The sequence below is a fragment of the Ranitomeya imitator genome, chromosome 1, assembly GCF_032444005.1.
Source record: "Ranitomeya imitator isolate aRanImi1 chromosome 1, aRanImi1.pri, whole genome shotgun sequence".
NCBI classification, from domain to species: Eukaryota; Metazoa; Chordata; class Amphibia; order Anura; family Dendrobatidae; genus Ranitomeya; species Ranitomeya imitator.
Genome location: NC_091282.1, coordinates 494,607,798 through 494,629,520, shown reverse-complemented (window position 1 = coordinate 494,629,520; position 21,723 = coordinate 494,607,798). Strand labels below are relative to the sequence as shown.

At 40.3% G+C, this 21,723-nt stretch overlaps 1 protein-coding gene across 4 annotated transcripts in view; it reads right to left on the bottom strand.

The window, feature by feature from the left end:
- Positions 1-1,054: 1,054 nt before the first annotated feature.
- Positions 1,055-21,723, bottom strand: part of SLC24A2 (solute carrier family 24 member 2) — a 548,803-nt gene continuing 528,134 nt past the window's right edge. For all 4 annotated transcript variants that reach the window (XM_069766061.1, XM_069766047.1, XM_069766070.1 and 1 more), the window contains 5 exons: positions 21,130-21,248; positions 18,869-19,012; positions 16,343-16,432; positions 2,273-2,439; positions 1,055-2,170 (listed from right to left, as the gene is read on the bottom strand). In XM_069766061.1, the coding sequence (XP_069622162.1) occupies positions 1,921-2,170; positions 2,273-2,439; positions 16,343-16,432; positions 18,869-19,012; positions 21,130-21,248 (770 nt within the window). In that variant the 3' untranslated portion in view covers positions 1,055-1,920. The remainder of the gene's footprint in view (positions 2,171-2,272; positions 2,440-16,342; positions 16,433-18,868; positions 19,013-21,129; positions 21,249-21,723) is intronic.

Below are 21,723 nucleotides of genomic sequence, written 5' to 3'. Positions count from 1 at the left end.
CAGTGTTATATTATCTTTCAACTCATGAACTATGCTTCCAGCTGTATCTCTAAGTATATTCAATGTCATTGCTATGTTTTCATATATAGTTACTTGTTTTTTCAAGTCAATTATCTCATCTATTAACGTATTGGGCCCCCTCTTGAGAAGCCAAGAATTTTGGTGATCTGGAATTCATTGCCCACTGGAAAAGGCCTAAGATTTCTTAAGAACACTGTCAGAAGCTGTTGTCTTAACTATGCATCACATTTACAGCAGGTCATAACAATCAAAGGTTGCTCTACTAAGTACTAAAAACACTTGTTATGAAAGGATGAATAATTTTAAATCATAGAATCATCGAATGTTAGAGTTGGAAGTGACCTCAAGGGTCATCGTGTCCAACCCCCCTGCTCAATGCAGGATTCATTAAACCATCTCAGACACATGACTGAGCCTCTGAAGACTTCCATTGAAGGAGATCTCACTACCTCTCTTGGCAGCCTGTTCCACTCATTGATCACCCTCACTGTCGAAAAAATTTTTCTAATATCAAATCTGAGACTACAGTAATCATTCCAAGTTGCATTTTGTGTTGAATTTGAAGAAGCCACTTGTTATATTAGTTGTACTGAGGCATTTACATAGTTTTTGTTTAATTGGTTTATACCATCATGTACACATGATTATATAATATTGATTTGAAAGCTCTGCGACCATGTCACGAATAAGATGTAAACACTAGAAAGTGAAGAACTGCTTTATTAGGTGGAATAAGTTACATGACACTCCTATTTTATATGCAGTTCCTAAATATAGAGTAGGCTTCCCAATTATAATTTTGTGGGTGATGCCCATTAGGTAAGAGAAGAACAATAATATGAAAGTCGGGTATACATTGTATAATGTAGAGTGAAGAAAAAATCAGATTATATTCTGCTGCATTAACAAAACTTAAGAAAAGGCCACCAACCAACTGAAGGGTAAATCAGTGCTAATTTAGTTGTTTACTTTTCTACAGGGAGGTCTTTCCCAAAAGAATGATACATCATAAAAATATTATATCACTCACTGCTAAGAGTTAATATATATCTTTATTATTTTATAGATATTCTTCAGCCTTGCAATTAGAACAGAACTACAAACTGTTAACTTAAGTTGGTACATAAAATCACAAGACCATATTACAGAAATTTTTGATAAGTCTGTTATATTACAAAGACAGTCTTACCATTTCCGTAAAGGACCAGATTTGATTGTAAATGCTTTTCGGCTAAATTACCGTAAACTCATTTTGTTCTGTTATGTGAAGTGCTGCAATACTGCCATCCATAAATATATATATATATATTATAAAGAGATGATTCTACACAGAGTGTAAGCCAAAGGATTTTGTGTTCACTTCATGCTCAGCATCCAGATTGCCACAATTTCATTGTACCCATTTTACAATAGTTTCCTATACTACTGAGTAAAGCTAAATACATCCGTTGTTCCACAACACTTCTTCCAGACTATTCTACAGGCAGAAAAGTGTTGAAGTACAGCCATGGTGATGGAGTGATGTTCTTGTTCTATTCAAACCTATAATGGACAAATATGAATTGCAATGCACTGATATTATTCACTATATGTAGATCCCATTTTATCTAATGCCTCTCTTTGTTGAATATTACCTGCATATTAATATATGTGTGTATATATATATTATATATAAAGAGAGTGATACAGGAATAGTGTGCATCAGAAAAATTTACAGCTTCTATAGATTCTAAAATTTCCAGTAAAAGAGCCACAAGTTGATTTTGTAGTCATTGATGAAATTGTTTCAGGATGCCAGCTTGGCAATGCTTTTGGCTTTCTTGGGGTAAAGTCACGCTGTTGTCCCATAACTTTATGAACTCATGAATATCAGTTTCAGTGTTTGTCAACATACAAACTCTAGAGAGAAGCTGGACATAGAATAATGCGGTTCTCAAGAAGGACGCTGATGACCAGGAAAACAATATAAAGAGCAAACATTGTGCATCCTAAGATCTTGTTCATCTTCCACTTGCACAAAGCGATGGATAAAATGACGAACAGCAGCATAATGAAAAGGAGGACGATAGCACAGAAGAGGCCATTGCTGCTCACTCTCACAGGGCTGAAGTTATGAATTGTGGAAAACATGAGCCAAGGCATGGGGAGACTGTAGTAAATAGAAACAAAACAGTGAATGAAATAGTATCAACACAATGTCTACATTTCTTTAGTACCTGCAGCAAAGAAAAAAGGTATAACGAATACTTACCCAACTGTGATGTCAAAGATGTTGCTTCCCACAGAGCTTGATACTGCCATATCCCCTAGGCCTTTGCGGGCAACAATGACACTTGTTATGAGGTCAGGAATAGAAGTACCAGCAGCTAATATTGTGAGCCCCATGATTTCTTCTGTTATGCCAATAGTTTCTCCTACCTGCAATAAATCATATGCTTAAATAACCCAGTTACTAAATTATTAGGAGTGCTATCATATCTTCTACACAAATCCATAGGCGGTTACTTTTATTTGGCATAGTCTGCCAACTAGAAGTAGAGTTACTTGGTTGTTACTTTTAAGCTTTGCCTTTTAGCTAAAAGTTCATTACACCACAATTTCAGAAGTCATCAGAAACTGGATGGTTTTCCATTGAGTTACCAGAAATAAGACATAATAGCTGTAGGTCACAAGAAATGTCATACTGACATAAATACTGAATAATAAGTTGCCACAAATTGACTCTACTCCAAGTGTCTAGATATTATGGCATGAGCTCACCATTTGTTATGCCACTGAACCAGCACAGAGTATGTGCGACCACTTGGTCAAGAACAGAACACCCCACTAGCCATTGTACTATCACCTTTGAATGAGCACTAGAAATTCTCTTTTGTAAGTCTATGCTGCATATTGTGGCACTATTGCAAGTATCTACATTATTTTAGATTACGGTAATTCACAAACTTGTAAAAAAAAATGTGAGACCCATGTAAGGGTATGTGCACATGAAACCTTTTCTAGGTGGATTCTGCCTAGGATCCACCTGAAAAACGTGAAACCGCCGCAAAAAATTTACATAATGCACAACATTGTCTAAACAACACTGCTGTACATTGCGTTCCATCTTATGCCACTTCTTTTAATAGCTTCAGGGTTCTGAAAGCACAAAGTATTTTTTTTAGAACGAGTTATACTTTTGAATGTCACAATCTATTTTACCATGCAACGTACTGCAAAAAATAGGAAAAAAATTCCAAGTGAAACTGCAACAAAAGAAATGTAATTCCACAGTTGTATTTTGGGTTTTGTTTTTATAGCATTCATTGTTCAATAAAATGACCTGACAATATGATTTCCAGGTTAGTATGATTACGGCGATCCCAAACTTGCAATTTTTTTTTCTATTTATATAGAGAAAATATTTCATTTTTTCAGTCAATAAAACTGTGAGGGCTTGTTATTTACATGTTGAGCTGATGTTTTTATTGATACCATTTTTAGATAGATATGACATTTTGATTGCTTCTTATTGCAGATTTGGAACGACTAAAGGTACTGTCACACTAGACGATATCGCTAGCGATCCGTGACGTTGCAGCGTCCTCGCTAGCAATATCGTCCAGTGTGACAGGCAGCAGCGATCAGGCCCCTGCTGGGAGATCGCTGGTCGGGGAAGAAAGTCCAGAACTTTATTTCGTCGCTGGACTCCCCGTAGACATCGCTGAATCGGCGTGTGTGACACCGATTCAGCGATGTCTTCACTGGTAACCAGGGTAAACATCGGGTAACTAAGCGCAGGGCCGCGCTTAGTAACCCGATGTTTACCCTGGTTACCAGCGTAAAAAAACAAACAGTACATACTTACATTCAGCTGTCTGTCCCTTGCCGTCTGGTTCCTGCACTGACTGCTGGTAAAGTGAAAGCAGAGCACAGCCACAGCGGTGAGTCACCGCTGTGTGACTCACCGCTGTGCTGTGCTTTCACTTTCACTTTACGGCCAGCAGTCAGTGCAGGAACAAGACGGCAAGGGACAGACAGCTGAATGTAAGTATGTACTGTTTGTTTTTTTACGCTGGTAACCAGGGTAAACATCGGGTTACTAAGCGCGGCCCTGCGCTTAGTTACCCGATGTTTACCCTGGTTACCGGGGACCTCGGGATCGTTGGTCGCTGGAGAGCTGTCTGTGTGACAGCTCTCCAGCGACCAAACAGCGACGCTGCAGCGATCCGGATCGTTGTCGGTATCGCTGCAGCGTCGCTAAGTGTGACGGTACCTTAAGAAAAACGCAGTTCTGTTGTTCTACTGTCTTTATCTCGTTAAGTTCATTACTGATAAGATTAATTAATTTTATATTTGGTATTTGAGATTTTTAAGTACATGGCGACACCAAATATGTTTTTTTCCCAGATATTCTTAACCCTCAAGGGTGGTTTGCATGTTAATGACTAGGCCAATTTTTGCAATTCTGACCACTGTCCCTTTATGAGATTATAACTCTGGAACGCTTCAATGGATCCTGGTGATTCTGACATTGTTTTCTCGTGACATATTGTACCTCATGATAGTAGTAAAATTTCTTTGATATGACTTGCGTTTATTTGTGAAAAAAATGAAAAATTGGGGAAAATTTTGCAATTTTCCAAACTGAATTTTCATGACTTGAAATCACAGAAATATATGTCACACAAAATACTTAATAGGTAACATTTCCCACATGTCTACTTTACATCAGCACAATTTTGGAACCAAAATTTTTTTTTTTGTTAGGAAGTTATAAGGGTTAAAAGTTGACCAGCGATTTCTCATTTTTAGAACACCATTTTGTTTAGGGACCACATTACATTTGAAGTCACTTTGAGGGGTCTATATGATATAAAATACCCAAAAGTGACACTATTTTAGAAACTGCACCCCTCAAGGTGCTCTAAACCACATTCAAGACATTTATTAACCCTTCAGGTGCTTCACAGGAATTTTTGGAACGTTTAAAAAAAATTGAACTTTTTCAACTTTTACCTTTAACTTTTTTTCACAAATACTTTAACTCAGATCCAATTTTTTTTATTTTACAAAGGGTAAGAGGAGAAATTGGACCCCAAAAGTTGTTGTGCAATTTGTACTGAGTAGGCTGATACCCCATATGTGGGAGAAAACTACTGTTTGGGAGCATGGCAGAGCTCAGAAGGGAAGGGGTGCCGTTTTATTTTTTCAATGCAAAATTGGCTGGAATTGAGAATGGACACCATGTCGCATTTGGAGAGCCCTTGATGTGGCTAAACAGTGGTAACCCCCCACAAGTGATACCATTTTGGAAACTAGACCCCCCAAGGAACTAATCTAGATGTGTGGTGTGAACTTTGAACCCCCAAGTGCTTCACAAAAGTTTATAACGTAGAGCCGTAAAAAATAAATAAATCATATTTTTTCCACAAAAATGATCTTTTTGCCCCCGATTTTTTATTTTATCAAGGGTAACAGGAGAAATTGGACCCCAAAAGTTGTTGTGCAATTTGTCCTAAGTATGCAGATATTCAATATATGGGAGTAAACCACTGTTTCGGTGCATGGCAGAGCTCGGAAGGAAGGGAGCGACGCTTTACTTTTTCAACACAAAATTGGCTGCAATTAAGATCGGACATCATGTCGCGTTTGGAGAGCCCCTGATGTGCCTAAACAGTAGAAACCCCCAACAAGTGACACCTTTTGGAAAGTAGACCCCCTAAGAAACTTTTCTAGATGTGTGGTGAGCACATTGAACCCCCATGTGCTTCAAAGAAGTTTATAATGTAGAGCTGTAAAAATAGAAAATCATATTTTTTCACAAAAATGATCTTTTTGCTCCCAATTTTTTATTTTCCCAAGGGTAAGAGGTGAAATTGGACCACAAAAGTTGTTGAACAATTTGTCCTGAGTACGCTGATACACCAAATGTGGGGGGGAACCACCGTTTGAGTGCATGGCAGAGCTCGGAAGGGAAGGAGCACCGTTTGAAATGCAGACTTAGATGGAATGGACTGCAGGTGTCATGTTGCATTTGCAGAGCCCCTGATGTACCTAAACAGTAGAAACCCACCACAAGTGACCCCATATTGGAAACTAGACCCCCCAAGGAACTTATCTAGATGTGTTGTGAGAGCTTTGAACCAACAAGTGTTTCACTACAGTTTATAACGCAGAGCCGTGAAAATAAAAAATATTTTTTTTCCACGAAAATGATATTTTAGCCCCCACGTTTTTATTTTCCCAAGGGTAACAGGACAAATTAGACCCCAAAAGTTGTTGTCCAACTTGTCCTGAGAATGCTGATACCCCATATGTTGGGGGGAACCACTGTTTGGGTGCACGGCAGAGCTCGGAAGGGAAGGAGCGCCATTTGAAATGCAGACTTAGATGGATTGGTCTGCAGGCGTCATGTTGTATTTGCAGAGCCCCTGATGTACCTAAACAGTAGAAACCCCCCACAAGTGACCCCATATTGGAAACTAGACCCCCCAAGGAACTTATCTAGATGTGTTGTGAGAGCTTTGAACCAACAAGTGTTTCACTACAGTTTATAACGCAGAGCCACGAAAATAAAAAATATTTTTTTTAAATATTTTTTTAAACCACTGTTTTGGCGCATGGCAGAGCTCAGAAGGGAAGTAGCACTGTATCACTTTTTCAACACAGAAATGACTGGAATTGAGATCAGATGACATGTCGCATTTGGAGAGCCCCTGATGTACCTAAACAGTAAACACCCCCCACAAGTGACCCCATTTTGAAAACTTGACCACCCAAGGAACTTATCTAGATGTGTGGTGAGCACTCTGAACCCCTAATTGTTTCACTAAAGTTTATAATGTAGAGCAGTGAAAATAAAAAAAACATTTTTTTCCACAGAAATTATCTTTTAGCATGCAATTTTTTATTTTCCCAAGGGTATCAGGAGAAATTGGACCCCAAAAGCTGTTGTATAATTTCTCCTGAGTATGCTGATACCCCATATGTGGGGGGGGGGGGAACCACCATTTGGGCGCATGGCAGAGTTCAGAAGGGAACGAGCGCCGTTTTGGAATGCAGACTTTGATGAAATGGTCTGCAGGCGTTGCGTTTGCAGAGCCCCTGAGGTATCTAAACAGTAGAAACCCCCCACAGGTGACTCCATATTAGAAACTAGACTCCCCAAGGAACTTATCTAGATGTGGTGTGAAAACTTTAAACCACCAAGTGATTCACTAAAGTTTATAACGCAAAGCTGTGAAAATAAAAAAAATCATTTTTTTTCTCTACAAAAATTATTTTTTAACCCCCAATTTTGTATTTTCCCAAGATTAAAAGGAGAAATTGAACCCCAAAAAGCTGTTGTCCAATTTCTCCTAAGTACGCTGATACCTCATATGTGGGGGGAACCACCGTTTGAGCGCATGGCAGAGCTCAGAAGGGAAGGAGCGCTGTTTTTTAATGCAGACCTTAATGGAATGGTCTGCGGGTATCACGTTGCGTTTGCAGAGTCCCAGATGTACCTAAACAGTAGAAACCCCCCACAAGTGACCCCTAATTGGAAACTAGACCCACCAAGGAACTTATCTAGATGTGCTGTGAGATCTTTGAACCCCCAAGTGTTTCACTAAAGTTTATAACGCAGAGCCGTGAAAATAAAAAATCTTTTTTTTTCCACAAAAATGATTTTCTAGCCCCCAATTTTGTATTTTCACAAGGGTAACAGGAGAAATTGGACCCCCAAAAGTTGTTGTCCAATTTGTCCTGAGTACGCTGATACCACATATGTGGGAGAAAACTACTGTTTGGGCACATGTCGGGGCTCGGAAAGGAAGTAGTGACGTTTTAGAATGCAGACTTTCATGGAATGGCCTGCGGGCGTCATGTTGCGTTTGCAGAGCCACTGATGTGCCTAAACAGTAGAAACTCCCCACAAGTAACCCCATTTTGGAAACTAGACCACCCAAAAAACTTTTCTAGATGTGTTGTGAGAACTTTAAATTCCCAAGTTTTTCACTAAAGTTTATAACAAAAAGCTGTGAAAATAAAAAATCACTTTTTTCCCACAAAAATGATTTTTTATTCCCCAAATTTTTATTTTCACAAGGGTAACAGGAAAAATTTGACCATAAAAGTTGTTGTCCAATTTGTATATGGGGTACGCTGATACCCCATATGTGGTGGTAAACCACTATTTGGGCGCATGGCAGAGCTCGGAAGGGAAGGAGCACTGTTTTACTTTTTCAACTCATAATTGGCTGGAATTGAGTTCAGACGCCATGTCGTGTTTGGAAAGCCTCTGATGTGCCTAAACAGTTCTAACTCTAACCCCAACACACCCCTAACCCTAATCCGAACCCTAACCATAACCCTAACCACAGCCCTAACCCAAACACACCCCTAACCCTAATCCCAACCATAACCACACCCCAACTCCAACACACCACTAACCCCAACACATCCCTAACCCTAATCCCAACCCTAACCATAGCTCTAACCACACTCCTACAGTAACTCTGACACACCCTAACGTAATCTCAGCCCCAACCCTAATCCCAACCGTAAACGTAATCCAAACCCTAACCCCAACTTTAGCCCAACCCTAACTTTAGCTCCAACCCTAACCCTAACTTTAGCCCCAACCGTAACTCTAGCTTTAGCCCCATCCGTAAGTTTAACTTTAGCCCTAACCATAACCCTAATAACCCTATTATTATTCCCTAACTAAAGGGGTCATAAGGGGGTTTAATTTACTATTTATAGCGGGTTTTTATGTTTGGCAGCTGTCACACACTAAAAAACACTATCTATTGCAAAAAATAATTTTTGCATCACCACATTTTGAGAGCTATAATTTTTTCATATTTTGGCCCACAGAGTCAAAGGAGGTCTTGTTTTTCGCGGGACGAGTTAACGTTTTTATTGGTACCATTTTTGATGACTTTTTTGATCGCTTTTTATTCCAATTTTTGTGAGGCAGAATGAACACAATTCATGAATTTCTTTTTGGAGGGGGGTGAGCGTTCATACCGTTCCACGTGTTGTAAAATTGATAAAGCAGTTTTATTCTTCGGGTCAGTACAATGACAGCGATAACTCATTTATATTTTTTTATGTTTTGGCCCTTTTATACAACAAAAATTATTTTATATAAAAAAAAATTATTTTTGCATCGCTTTATTTGGAAAGCTATAACTTTTTAATTTTTCTGCTGATGGAGCTATATGGTGGCTTTTGTTTGCGGGACAAGATGACGTTTTCAGCGATACCGCATTTATTTATATCCGTCTTTTTGATCGCGTGTCATTCCACTTTTTGCTCTGCGATATGATGAAAAAGCATTGTTTTTTTGCCTTGTTTTTTTATAATGGTGCTCAATAAAGGGGTTAACTAGTTGGACAGTTTTATAGGATGGGTCGTTATGGATACGGCGATACTAAATATGTGTACTTTTATTGTTTAGATTTTATATTTAAATATTTATTTATTGATGGAATAAATATTGATATTATTTTTTAAAATATTTTTACAATTATTAAAAAAAAAATTAAAATCATTCTAACTTTTACACTGTGTCCCACTATGGGACACTCATTTTGTGCAGGCTAATCAGTTCTATAGCATGCAGATCTGCATGATATAGACGCTGTCAGCGCTGCAGCCTCTTCACACTGACCTTAGAGACTTCCTGACATGCACTGCGCATGACAGGAAGCCTCTCAGCTCTGGTAACCCGGATATCATCATGACTACATCGTGTTACCATGGGAGCGATCGGGACCTTGCGTCATGCCGCAGGGTCTCCGATCCAAAGGCAGAGGGGCTGTTTGCCCGTCTGCTGGCTCCGGAACGCTGCGATCATGTTTGATCGCAGTGTTCCAGAGGTTAAAGTGCCGGGAGCGGTCCGTGACCATTCCTGGCACTTAGTGTTGGGTTTCAGCTGTGAGAATCAGCTGACACCCAGCAACGATCAGCGGGTGATCGGATCGCATTGGACATACTATTCCGTCCATGGGAATTAAGTCCCAGGTCACATGGATGGAATAGTATGTCCAATGCCAAAAAGGGGTTAAAACGATCAGCTCGGGATGCAAAAAATAAGCCCTCACCCAACCCGAGATCATGAAAAGTAGAGATGCTACGGGTATCGGAAAATGGCACAATTTTTTTATTTTTTAACAAAGTTTAAATTTTTTTTCACCACTTAGATAAAAAAGAACCTAGACATGTTTGGTGTCTATGAACTTGTAATCACCTGTAGAATCCTAATGGCAGCTCAGTTTTAGCATTTAGTGAACCTAGTACAAAAGCCAAACAAAAACATGTGTGGGATTGCACTTTTTTTGCAAATTCACCACACTTGGAACTTTTTTCCTGTTTTCTAGTACGCAACATGGTAAAACCAATGGTGCCATTCAAAAGTACAACTCATCCCGAAAAAAACCAAGCCCTCACATGGCCGTTTTGACCAAAAAAATAAAAAAGTTATGGCTCTAGGAAGAAGAGGAGAAAAAAATTAAAATGCAAAACCAAAAATACCTCTGGTCTTTAAGGGGTTAAGCAAGGTTACCAAAAAACAAGAAAACTGAATTTTTGCTTAGCAACTTGGTTTTTGTGGGACAAGTATTTTTAATTCCATTGTTAAATTTACCATATAATGCTTAACGTATTTAAATAGTCCAGACTTTTACAGACATAGGCTGCCGTCACACTAGCAATATTTGGTCAGTATTTTACATCAGTATTTGCAAGCCAAAACCAGGAGTGGGTGATAAATGCAGAAGTGGTGCATATGTTTCTATTATACTTTTCCTCTGATTGTTCCACTCCTGGTTTTGGCTTACTGATGGAATACAGATTTCATATGGATCACAATAGAGATGAAAAAAATAGATGTAAAATGGATGATTTTTCAATACTTTCACGTGAACTCAGCCTAAGGCTGCCGTCACACTAGCAGTATTTGGTCAGTATTATATTTTATTCTAAGACCTATTAAATAAAATGTACTTTGTTCGTGGGACAACCAATTTAAGCCTGTGAAAATGTTCATTGTTATATTTGATAAGGAAAAACTTCCTCATTTATAAACATTTTTTTAAATAAATATCAAGGTTGTCCATGGCTTTGTCCAAACTTTAATTTAAGCCCTCTGTGTATTTGAGTTTGACATCCCTGGTCTAAGGCCTCATTCATATGTCTGTTTTCTACTCATGTGTTCTATACGTGGCTTTCACAGGTAGAACACATTCCCATCATAGTCTTTAGGACTACAGGTCCTTCTCAAAAAATTAGCATATAGTGTTAAATTTCATTATTTACCATAATGTAATGATTACAATTAAACTTTCATATATTATAGATTCATTATCCACCAATTGAAATTTGTCAGGTCTTTTATTGTTTTAATACTGATGATTTTGGCATACAACTCCTGATAACCCAAAAAACCTGTCTCAATAAATTAGCATATCAAGAAAAGGTTCTCTAAATGACCTATTACCCTAATCTTCTGAATCAACTAATTAACTCTAAACACATGCAAAAGATACCTGAGGCTTTTATAAACTCCCTGCCTGGTTCATTACTCAAAACCCCCATCATGGGTAAGACTAGCGACCTGACAGATGTCAAGAAGGCCATCATTGACACCCTCAAGCAAGAGGGTAAGACCCAGAAAGAAATTTCTCAACAAATAGGCTGTTCCCAGAGTGCTGTATCAAGGCACCTCAATGGTAAGTCTGTTGGAAGGAAACAATGTGGCAGAAAACGCTGTACAACGAGAAGAGGAGACCGGATCCTGAGGAAGATTGTGGAGAAGGACCGATTCCAGACCTTGGGGAACCTGAGGAAGCAGTGGACTGAGTCTGGTGTGGAAACATCCAGAGCCACCGTGCACAGGCGTGTGCAGGAAATGGGCTACAGGTGCCGCATTCCCCAGGTAAAGCCACTTTTGAACCATAAACAGCGGCAGAGGCGCCTGACCTGGGCTACAGAGAAGCAGCACTGGACTGTTGCTAAGTGGTCCCAAGTACTTTTTTCTGATGAAAGCAAATTTTGCATGTCATTCGGAAATCAAGGTGCCAGAGTCTGGAGGAAGACTGGGGAGAAGGAAATGCCAAAATGCCTGAAGTCCAGTGTCAAGTACCCACAGTCAGTGATGGTGTGGGGTGCCATGTCAGCTGCTGGTGTTGGTCCACTGTGTTTCATCAAGGGCAGGGTCAATGCAGCTAGCTATCAGGAGATTTTGGAGCACTTCATGCTTCCATCGGCTGAAATGCTTTATGGAGATGAAGATTTCATTTTTCAGCACGACCTGGCACCTGCTCACAGTGCCAAAACCACTGGTAAATGGTTTACTGACCATGGTATTACTGTGCTCAATTGGCCTGCCAACTCTCCTGACCTGAACCCCATAGAGAATCTGTGGGACATTGTGAAGAGAAAGTTGAGAGACGCAAGACCCAACACTCTGGATGAGCTTAAGGCCGCTATTGAAGCATCCTGGGCCTCCATAACATCTCAGCAGTGTCACAGGCTGATTGCCTCCATGCCACGCCGCATTGAAGCAGTCATTTCTGCCAAAGGATTCCCGACCAAGTATTGAGTGCATAACTGAACATTATTATTTGTTGGTTTTTTTGTTTGTTATTAAAAAACACTTTTATTTGATTGGATGGGTGAAATATGCTAATTTATTGAGACAGGTTTTTTGGGTAATCAGGAGTTGTATGCCAAAATCATCAGTATTAAAACAATAAAAGACCTGACAAATTTCAGTTGGTGGATAATGAATCTATAATATATGAAAGTTTAATTGTAATCATTACATTATGGTAAATAATGAAATTTAACACTATATGCTAATTTTTTGAGAAGGACCTGTATAATCGGTGAATTTTTTGCAAATAGCATGTCTTCAAAAAAAATAATGGAAACTTGTCTTTTTTTATCTGTGTGTTCGATGACAATCACCCGTATAAGTCTATGGGTCCATGAAAATTATCCACATGATGTCATTAGTGTACAGTAAGTATAACTGTCTGTGATTAACGTAGTAGAGGGTAAGACGTGCACTCTCGCTATAGGTGGTGCAGACTGAACATGGAGGGGTTCTCCACACTATCGTCTTGGATAACAACAGTCGCACTCAAGAATGAAAGTCTTGAAATTTCTTTGCCAAAGAAACGTGGTTTTTTTATTTTTGTTGTAAGTGAACACCAAAAGAAATATCACTGCAGTATTTACAGAGAGATTCAAAGTTTTTCAGGGTAACGTTACGACCCGCCGGGTCTGTTAGGGGTCGAGTTCCCGCTTCTGCACAGGGGTAATCTCGAGCCACCTCCGCTGCGGTCTCCCATTCTTATCCAGCCGCAGTGGAGTCTGCTCAGCAAAGACGTCGGTCCCAGCGTCTTGCTCATTCTCACTCTGTTCTGAGAGTTACTGCTGTTTCTCCAGTCTCTGCCATTAAAGCCAGTACTGGTCAGCAGCGAGCGGACTTCTCTGGGACTAAGTCCTTGTCTGCGCATACTGAGCATGCCCAGGGTAAGATCTCCCTTTGGAGATCGAGGGTCATGTGCTCAGGCTCTGCGGCACATTCCATTGGTCCTCTTGACAGGTCTTGGAAGGGCAAAAGTCCTGTGGCCACTTCCTGTGCTGCAACTATATAAACTGCGCATGACCGCACGGCCATGCGCTAGTGTTGTCTTGTAAATATGTGTGTGTGTTGTGAGTGAAAGTCGCTCTTTAAATAACCCTCCCTATTGAATGTCTGTTCGCGGAAGGTGTATGTTTGCTATCTAGCGCCCGACTTGTCCAACAGCACGAAACACACATTGCAGCGTCCTCTTGCTGTGTCCGCCTGTACGGCGCCGTGCGCTTGCCTTGCGCTTTCCATACCCAAGCCAGTGTGGTTGGTGGCGTCCGTCAGTGCGGCATTGCTCGCACTCCTGTGCATTTATATATTTATTCTTAGTTTCCTTACACACCCAGTTGTGGTGTAGTGCCAGCGAGGGTCTAATCGGACTTCAATCCCAGTTGGGGTTAAGTACGCTGACTGCTCGCTCGCGCTTTAGGTGCGGTGCCGCGATCCTGTGACGCAGCAGGATTGCTCCCTTCACGCTGGGTGAGGTTGAACCCACGTGTATATACTTTAGTGTACCGCCATATAGTCTGCTATTTACTAGCAGCAGGGTTTCTCCTGCACGGTGGACCCCGGACTGCGAACGCATCTATAACATCTTTCTTGGTGCGTTCCGCCAGTCCTAACAGGGTCTTTCTCAAACCCCACTGTAACAAAAATATGTACAACATCACAACACATGAAACCAAAAACACGAACAACATAAATAGCTAGGATTTATATACATATATACAAAATTATACAAAATTGGATATAAAGAGAGTCCCTATATTGTTGAAAATTACGAAAACGTCGCCCAGACTGTGGACATGGCGACAGCACGACAGGAACTAATGAAATCCTGGCAGGTATACTGGTACAGAGCTTCAGGCTTTAAAACGGACATATATTGACAAGGTAGAAAAAAACATCTAGAATCTGTATACATATTTCAAAAGAGGAGTATACTATAGAAACGGGATTCCTGGGGGGCAGACATTCTAGTGGAATCCACCATAACTGTAACACATAAATATCAGAGGTGCTGGCTCTGTAGGATAACAATCTTGCACAAATACTACAAAACGCAGGATACATGCACAAACAGTATAAAGCGAACAAAACCTCGTAATAAAGCTAAATAGGATAGACACCACAGGTGGTGGATACTAATAGAAGCTGGGGACTGACTGACCTTTGAAAAAAGTAGAAATCATGAAGGGCACAGATCCCTGGAGGATAGCAGGAGTCCCGTTAGGGGCTATAAAAAGAAAGCCGGAGGGGTAAGTAGATTGGATAATGAAATATGCGTCCAAAATAGCAGGAGGAAAGCAGGTAGAGAAGTTACCTAGGCTGTAGCTGCAGCAGGTGTCTGCGGTGGTGGTGTGTGTGGGAGCAGGGGAAAGGAGGCGCCTTATGTATCTGGCGGCAGGAAGTGCCGACCTGTGGATGCGCAAGCGCACTAGCGCTATAACAAGTGCGAGGTATGGAACGCACAGGGCCCGGGAGCATGCGCGGTAGCGCTGTGAAGTGGAACGCACAGTGTCTATGGGCTAAGACGCGCAGGCGCCGTAAGGAGAAGCGCAGTAGTACTGTGAAAAGACGCGCAGGCGCTGTCAGGAGGAGCGCTCCGTTCAGAGCAATGGACGGCAGTACAGGGGAGTGGTATATACTTGTTATAGCGCTAGTGCGCTTGCGCATCCACAGGTCGGCACTTATTCTATCTCTCTTGTCCCTAACGGGACTCCTGCTATCCTCCAGGGATCTGTGCCCTTCATGATTTCTACTTTTTTCAAAGGTCAGTCAGTCCCCAGCTTCTATTAGTATCCACCACCTGTGGTGTCTATCCTATTTAGCTTTATTACAAGGTTTTGTTCGCTTTATACTGTTTGTGCATGTATCCTGCGTTTTGTAGTATTTGTGCAAGATTGTTATCCTACAGAGCCAGCACCTCTGATATTTATGTGTTACGGTTATGGTGGATTCCACTAGAATGTCTGCCCTTCAGGAATCCCGTTTCTATAGTATACTCCTCTTTTGAAATATGTATACAGATTCTAGATGTTTTTTTCTACCTTGTCAATATATGTCCGTTTTAAAGCCTGAAGCTCTGTACCAGTATACCTGCCAGGATTTCATTAGTTCCTGTCGTGCTGTCACCATGTCCACAGTCTGGGTGACGTTTTCGTAATTTTCAACAATATAGGGACTCTCTTTATATCCAATTTTGTATAATTTTGTATATATGTATATAAATCCTAGCTATTTATGTTGTTCGTGTTTTTGGTTTCATGTGTTGTGATGTTGTACATATTTTTGTTACAGTGGGGTTTGAGAAAGACCCGGCGGGTCGAAACGTTACCCTGAAAAACTTTGAATCTCTCTGTAAATACTGCGGTGATATTTCTTTTGGTGTTCACTTACAACAAAAATAAAAAAAACACGTTTGTTTGGCAAAGAAATTTCAAGACTTTCATTCTTGAGTGTGACTGTTGTTATCCAAGATGTCTGTGATTAACATTACACTGTAAAGGAGGTAAAGGAGATGCTTTGCAACTTAATTATTTATTTATTCATACATGACCTGCTGGTGCTAATCGGATCAAAAACAGAGATGACACTTATATTTTTGCAAGATCATGGACGTCTGAATAAGGTCTAGAAAAAATAGATCTTAACAGTGTTAGTGGACTAGGAATTTTTATGCAATTTTTAATTCCTTAAGTATATGCTCACCTGATGTGCCCACCATACCATTAGATAAGAAAAAATTGCAATCCAGGTAATCGATCCAAAGAAGGTAATTGGGAAAAAATTTCTTGATTTCTGTATGACAAGAAACAAGTGAAATATTTTCTTGAATAAGACTATACTTTTCACATGCACAGAACAGCACAGTAAATTTGCATTCTCATAAGTCTGAAAACTCAAGCAATATGAAATAATGAATATTTACAATAAGTAAGTTAAGATATCACCAATCTACATAGCTCACACATTTATTAGCTGATATTTATCTCCACTGCACTTTTCCTGGCACTATCTCCAATACAATTGGTACATTACATAAGTGTAACAGCTCTTCAAATGTTCTAGAAGCTGCAGTCATTTCAGTGATGTGCCAGGCAGGCCGTATGTACAATATGCATAGACTAATGTGTAAAATGTTCAGCTTTGTTGTGCATCTGTAGCTGCACCCATGTGTGTGCACAATTATCCCTTTGATGTCCTCTCATGTTTTGATTCTCATTCTGAAAGGAGGTTTTATAGTGCTAGGCAATGAATATACACAAAGAGCATATGGGTAGCATTGCTCTTCTCATGTTTATTGTGGGACACCAAATTAATATCTTCCTGCAGTCTGCAAAGGGTACCTTCAGAACAAAATTATAATCTAGCCCAATAGCTTGTGAATAGTGATGAACGAATATACTCGTTACTCGGGATTTCTCGAGCACGCTCGGGTGTCCTCTGAGTATTTTTTAGTGTTCGGAAATTTAGTTTTTATTGCAGCAGCTGAATGATTTACATCTGTTAGCCAGCTTGATTACATGTGGGGATTACCTAGCAACTAGGCAACCCCCACATGTACTTATGCTGGCTAACAGATGTAAATCATTTAGCTGCGGAAATAAAAACTAAATCTCCAAGCACTAAAAAATACTCGGAGGACACCCGAGCGTGCTCGAGAAACCTCGAGTAACGAGTATATTCACTCATCACTACTTGTGAACTGACCAAAAATGGCTGTCATTTGCATCCATAAAAATAAGTAGTGCATTTTTGCACTGTGGGGGGAAGGGTTTTACTATAGAGAAGAAATGTTCCATGACTGTGGTATGTGGACAAGGGAGTCGGCAAAAGAAGCATCTGGAATTGTACAAAATGAGTGAGCCTATAACCATAAGTGTCAGAATGAGAGCACTTGGCACTGAATGTCTGGCCCAGTTGTCTCAATTGTGAGAAAGAAATATGGATACACCTAAATAAAATGGGAATGGTTGGTTATATCAACTTCCTGTTTGTGGCACATTAGTATATGGAAGGGGAAAAACTTTTCAAGATGGGTGGTGATTGGTGACCACGGTGCCCATTTTGAAGTCGGCCATTTTAGATCAAACTTTATTTTTTCCAATGGGAAGATGGTCATGTGAATTTCACAAGAAAAACAATGGTGTGCTTGGTTTTAAAGTATCGTTATTCTTTCATGAGTTATTTACAAGTTTATGACCACTTATAAAATGTGTTCAAAATGCTGCTCATTGTGTTGGATTGTAAATGCAACCCTCTTCTCCCACTCTTGACACACTGATAGCAACACCACAGAAGAAATGCTAGCACAGGCTTCTGGTATCCGTTGTTTCAGATGCTGCACATCTCATATCTTCACAGCATAGACAATTGCCTTCAGATGACCCCAAAGATAAAAGTCTAAGAGGGTCAGATCGGGAAACCTTAGTGGCCATTCAAGTGGCCCACTATGACCAATTTACTTTCCAGGAAACTGTTCATGTAGGAATGCTTGGACCTGACACCTAAGATGGTGCACCACCACATTATGGGTGTCAGGTCCGAGCATTTCGACATGAACAGGAATGAGGATGCCATCTTTGAATATACGCATGGGGTAGTCTCTAATCTGCAACCTGCATTTGGAAATATATCCTATATGATACTTTTCATTGTTTCTAGTTCCAGGCTAGAATAATTTTTTATCAATATGGTAATAGCTTCCCTATGTTCAATATTATTACGCACTAATTTACTATTTAAGACAGAGTTATTACCTATTTATATATTGCTCTATTTTGTATATTGGATGCAGCTGGTAGCTACTACCAGTTTAATTTGTGTATATTTATAATATGTTTGCATCCAACACATTATCACATTAGCCATATGTGTGTGGAGGTCTATAGCATAAACATATCTTTTGGGGTCAAGACCAAGAGCTTCATGCCTTTTGGCAATTTTTGTTTTTAAATGTGTCTTGTATTGAGCTGACTTCATACATATTTTTTATATGATGATGGATGTGCAGCAGTTTATGTGGAAGTAACTTTTCCTTCACTGCGCAGCAATGAATTTCAAGTTGAATCAACACATTTTATTAGAATAATTATATTGTTTGTCTATAATTGTAACTTAGATAACAGTCACATTTTCTCACATTGCAGGAAAATAGGTAGTTCACTTGTTTTTTCTCCCAACTCTATATCCTTTAAAGGCACATGCCTTTGCATGGCAAAACACAATACTTACTGGATTTCGGACATCAGGCAATGTAACCCACAAAGGAAATACAATTGGTAGCACAGCAAGATACACAGGTACTTTACGACTGCTAGAAGGCCATGCTAGGCTTAGAGGTTGGTCACCTTCGTCAGCATCTTCTGCATCTGCTACCTGGGGAAGAAAAAGTGAATAATGTGAGTCGGGTCTATCACTTTTAACATGTAATGATACAATGACTCTCAACCTATATCAACTAAGGTATACTAAGGAGCTGTCTGTGCATGATTCTCAGGGTTTTGAGGGAGTTTTGGTCCCTTCCTAGGCTATTAATGTCAGCCCGCAGCTGTCTGCCTAGTCTTTGCTGGTGACTAATTACAAGGGGACCATACGTCATTTTTTGGTGGTCCCCCATTTTAATAACCAGGAAAGGCTAAATATATAGCTGTCAGCTGATATCAATAGCCTGGAAAGCTCCCTGGGTATTATCCTCTTTCCAGGCTATAAACATCTGCTTCCAGCTGTCCGCTTTCTCTCTGCTGGTTAAAAATTAAAAAAAAAACATGTACAGTAAACTACAAACAGAAATCAATAATTATATATCTCACTCACATATCTATCTATCTAACTATCTAATCTCTCTCTCTATATCATCTGATCATGGCATCTAGAGGATTAAAGCGCTAGGGACAAACCTATGCATCAAAATGAACACGTTTCACATTTTGATGTACATGTACATAAAATGTCAGGGGGGGTAAAATCAGAACATAAGAGTAAAATAGTTAAAAATGTACATTAACTTTTAAATGCAAAATAGTTGAATAATATAACTGGAATGCCCGCCAGGGCCATGGGGTACCCGGTACCGGGTCCAGTATTCACAGGGGGCTGTCATGGTGGCGGCGACCCAGTCCGTGGCCCTGGGCGCCGATGTTAAAAGGAATGTCCTTAAAGGGCTTTTGAATAAAGTTCATGTTCGCGATGCCACCTGTGTTACTCGGTCAGTGGGGACCGACGCTGCTTAAATAGGGTCCTCTGGGGTGATGCTATTGCAACTAAGATGGTATAACTTCCCACAGGTGAAGTATGTTCCCAGGACTCCCGGGGTATAGATGAGGATGGTGAGTGGTGCAGTAAAGAATGGCAGACACAGGTTTGCAGTCTCTTTACCTGGTTTACTGAAGACTTCAGGCAGCCACAGTCCAGGGCACCAGATCACAGGAACAGGCAGGGTCTGGCTGACTTGGAAGCGAATTCAGAGTCCCCTTTTACCAGGTGGAGTTAAAAGCCTTCCTCATAGCGTGGTGGTGTTGTAGTCCCTTACTGCCTATGGCTTCTGATAAGGTCCTCACAGTTCTCTCTGTCCTCCATAAAGGTGGGACACAAACCCGTATGGCAGGTGACTCGAGCCTTTTTACAGGGTCTCTATCACGACCCGGGCTCTATGTGCCACTGTGCCTCATGGATATTAGGGCAGACAGGTGATGTGTAATCCAGCTGTCCTGCCAGTTTTGGCTGTAAGTCTTAGAGTCCCTCACAACCTCGGTCTTCCTGCTACTAGTAATCTGCACTTCACAGGGACATAGCTAATTCACTGCTCTGCTCCCCTGGTGTCACTCTCCTGTACTTTGCTCTCCGGCATGCTCACTAAACAATATTCTTCCTTTCGTATTCTTTCTCTCTCTCCAGAAGCTGTAGCAACTCTGGCTACATGGCTCCTTCAGTCCTTCCGACACTCAATGTCTGACTGCTCTCTTCTCTGTTTTCTGCTCAATCTCTCTTTTCCCTCTGGACCAGAATGTCTTTATCGGGGAGTTCACCCTAAACTAGGTTTAGAGCTCCCCCTTCTGGCCTGGAGTGTGAACATGTTGTGTGTATTGTGGTTACCTGATAAAAGAGATCCTTCATCGCTTCCAAGAGTGACATCACTCTCCCCATGAGGAAAGCAATGACACTGTGACTACCAGGACCCTGGGGCGTCACATAATTAAAGTTTAAAATAAATAAGATACTCTTCCAATAATTGTATTTTTCATACAGTTCCTTGGAAATAGATACAGGACCAGCCTACATAGGGTTTGCAGTCTGCTACCATAGAGATGGTAACTTTCTAGTAATTGTCATGTAAAGGTGTCAGCTACATAAAATGTTTAGTAAAAAGTGATTTAGGATGGGCAAGTTGAATGTGGAACTGAATGCAACTCAATGGCTTAAGAGAATTTCTAGGATGTAAAAACAAACACTCATTTGATAAGTAATATAGAATGAAACATAGGATGAGGTATCACCTGTGTTTCTGCAGCCTCTATATTATGAGTGACATTTCCATTTTGAACTGGACCAGCAGATTCTTTGGGTGGTGTCACTTCAACCTCAACATTTGTACTGTTTGGAAGATCATTTTTTTCTAAAATGAAAGGATTTGCAAATAAATATTACATAGCACATTCTGTAAATACACATACTAACAGCAGCTGTTCACTCATATAAGATAGCTGTTAAAAGTGATGAAAGCCATCATGTAGGCTCATTCGAGGCTTAAAGGCAGCCTATCATGTCCGATAACAATATAAACCTGCATATATACAGTTAATCTGCAGGTTAATAGTGTATGAAGGTGCCCAGCCACAGTACTGAAATTGTGACACCTTCCCATAAATAAGAAGCTTTAATACTTGCTTGGGGAGAGATATAAATGGAGAACCAAAATTCGGACCTTGCAATCCAAGGTAACACCACCCCCAGATGTGTCTAACATTCGCAGTTGCACAGAGTACATCACTTTTTGCAACTGAAATTGGTTTCACAGCATGCACTGAATAAAGCTACAATCCTAGTTTACTGATTATATAGACTTATTTAAGCAGCTGTCTGATAGTGGC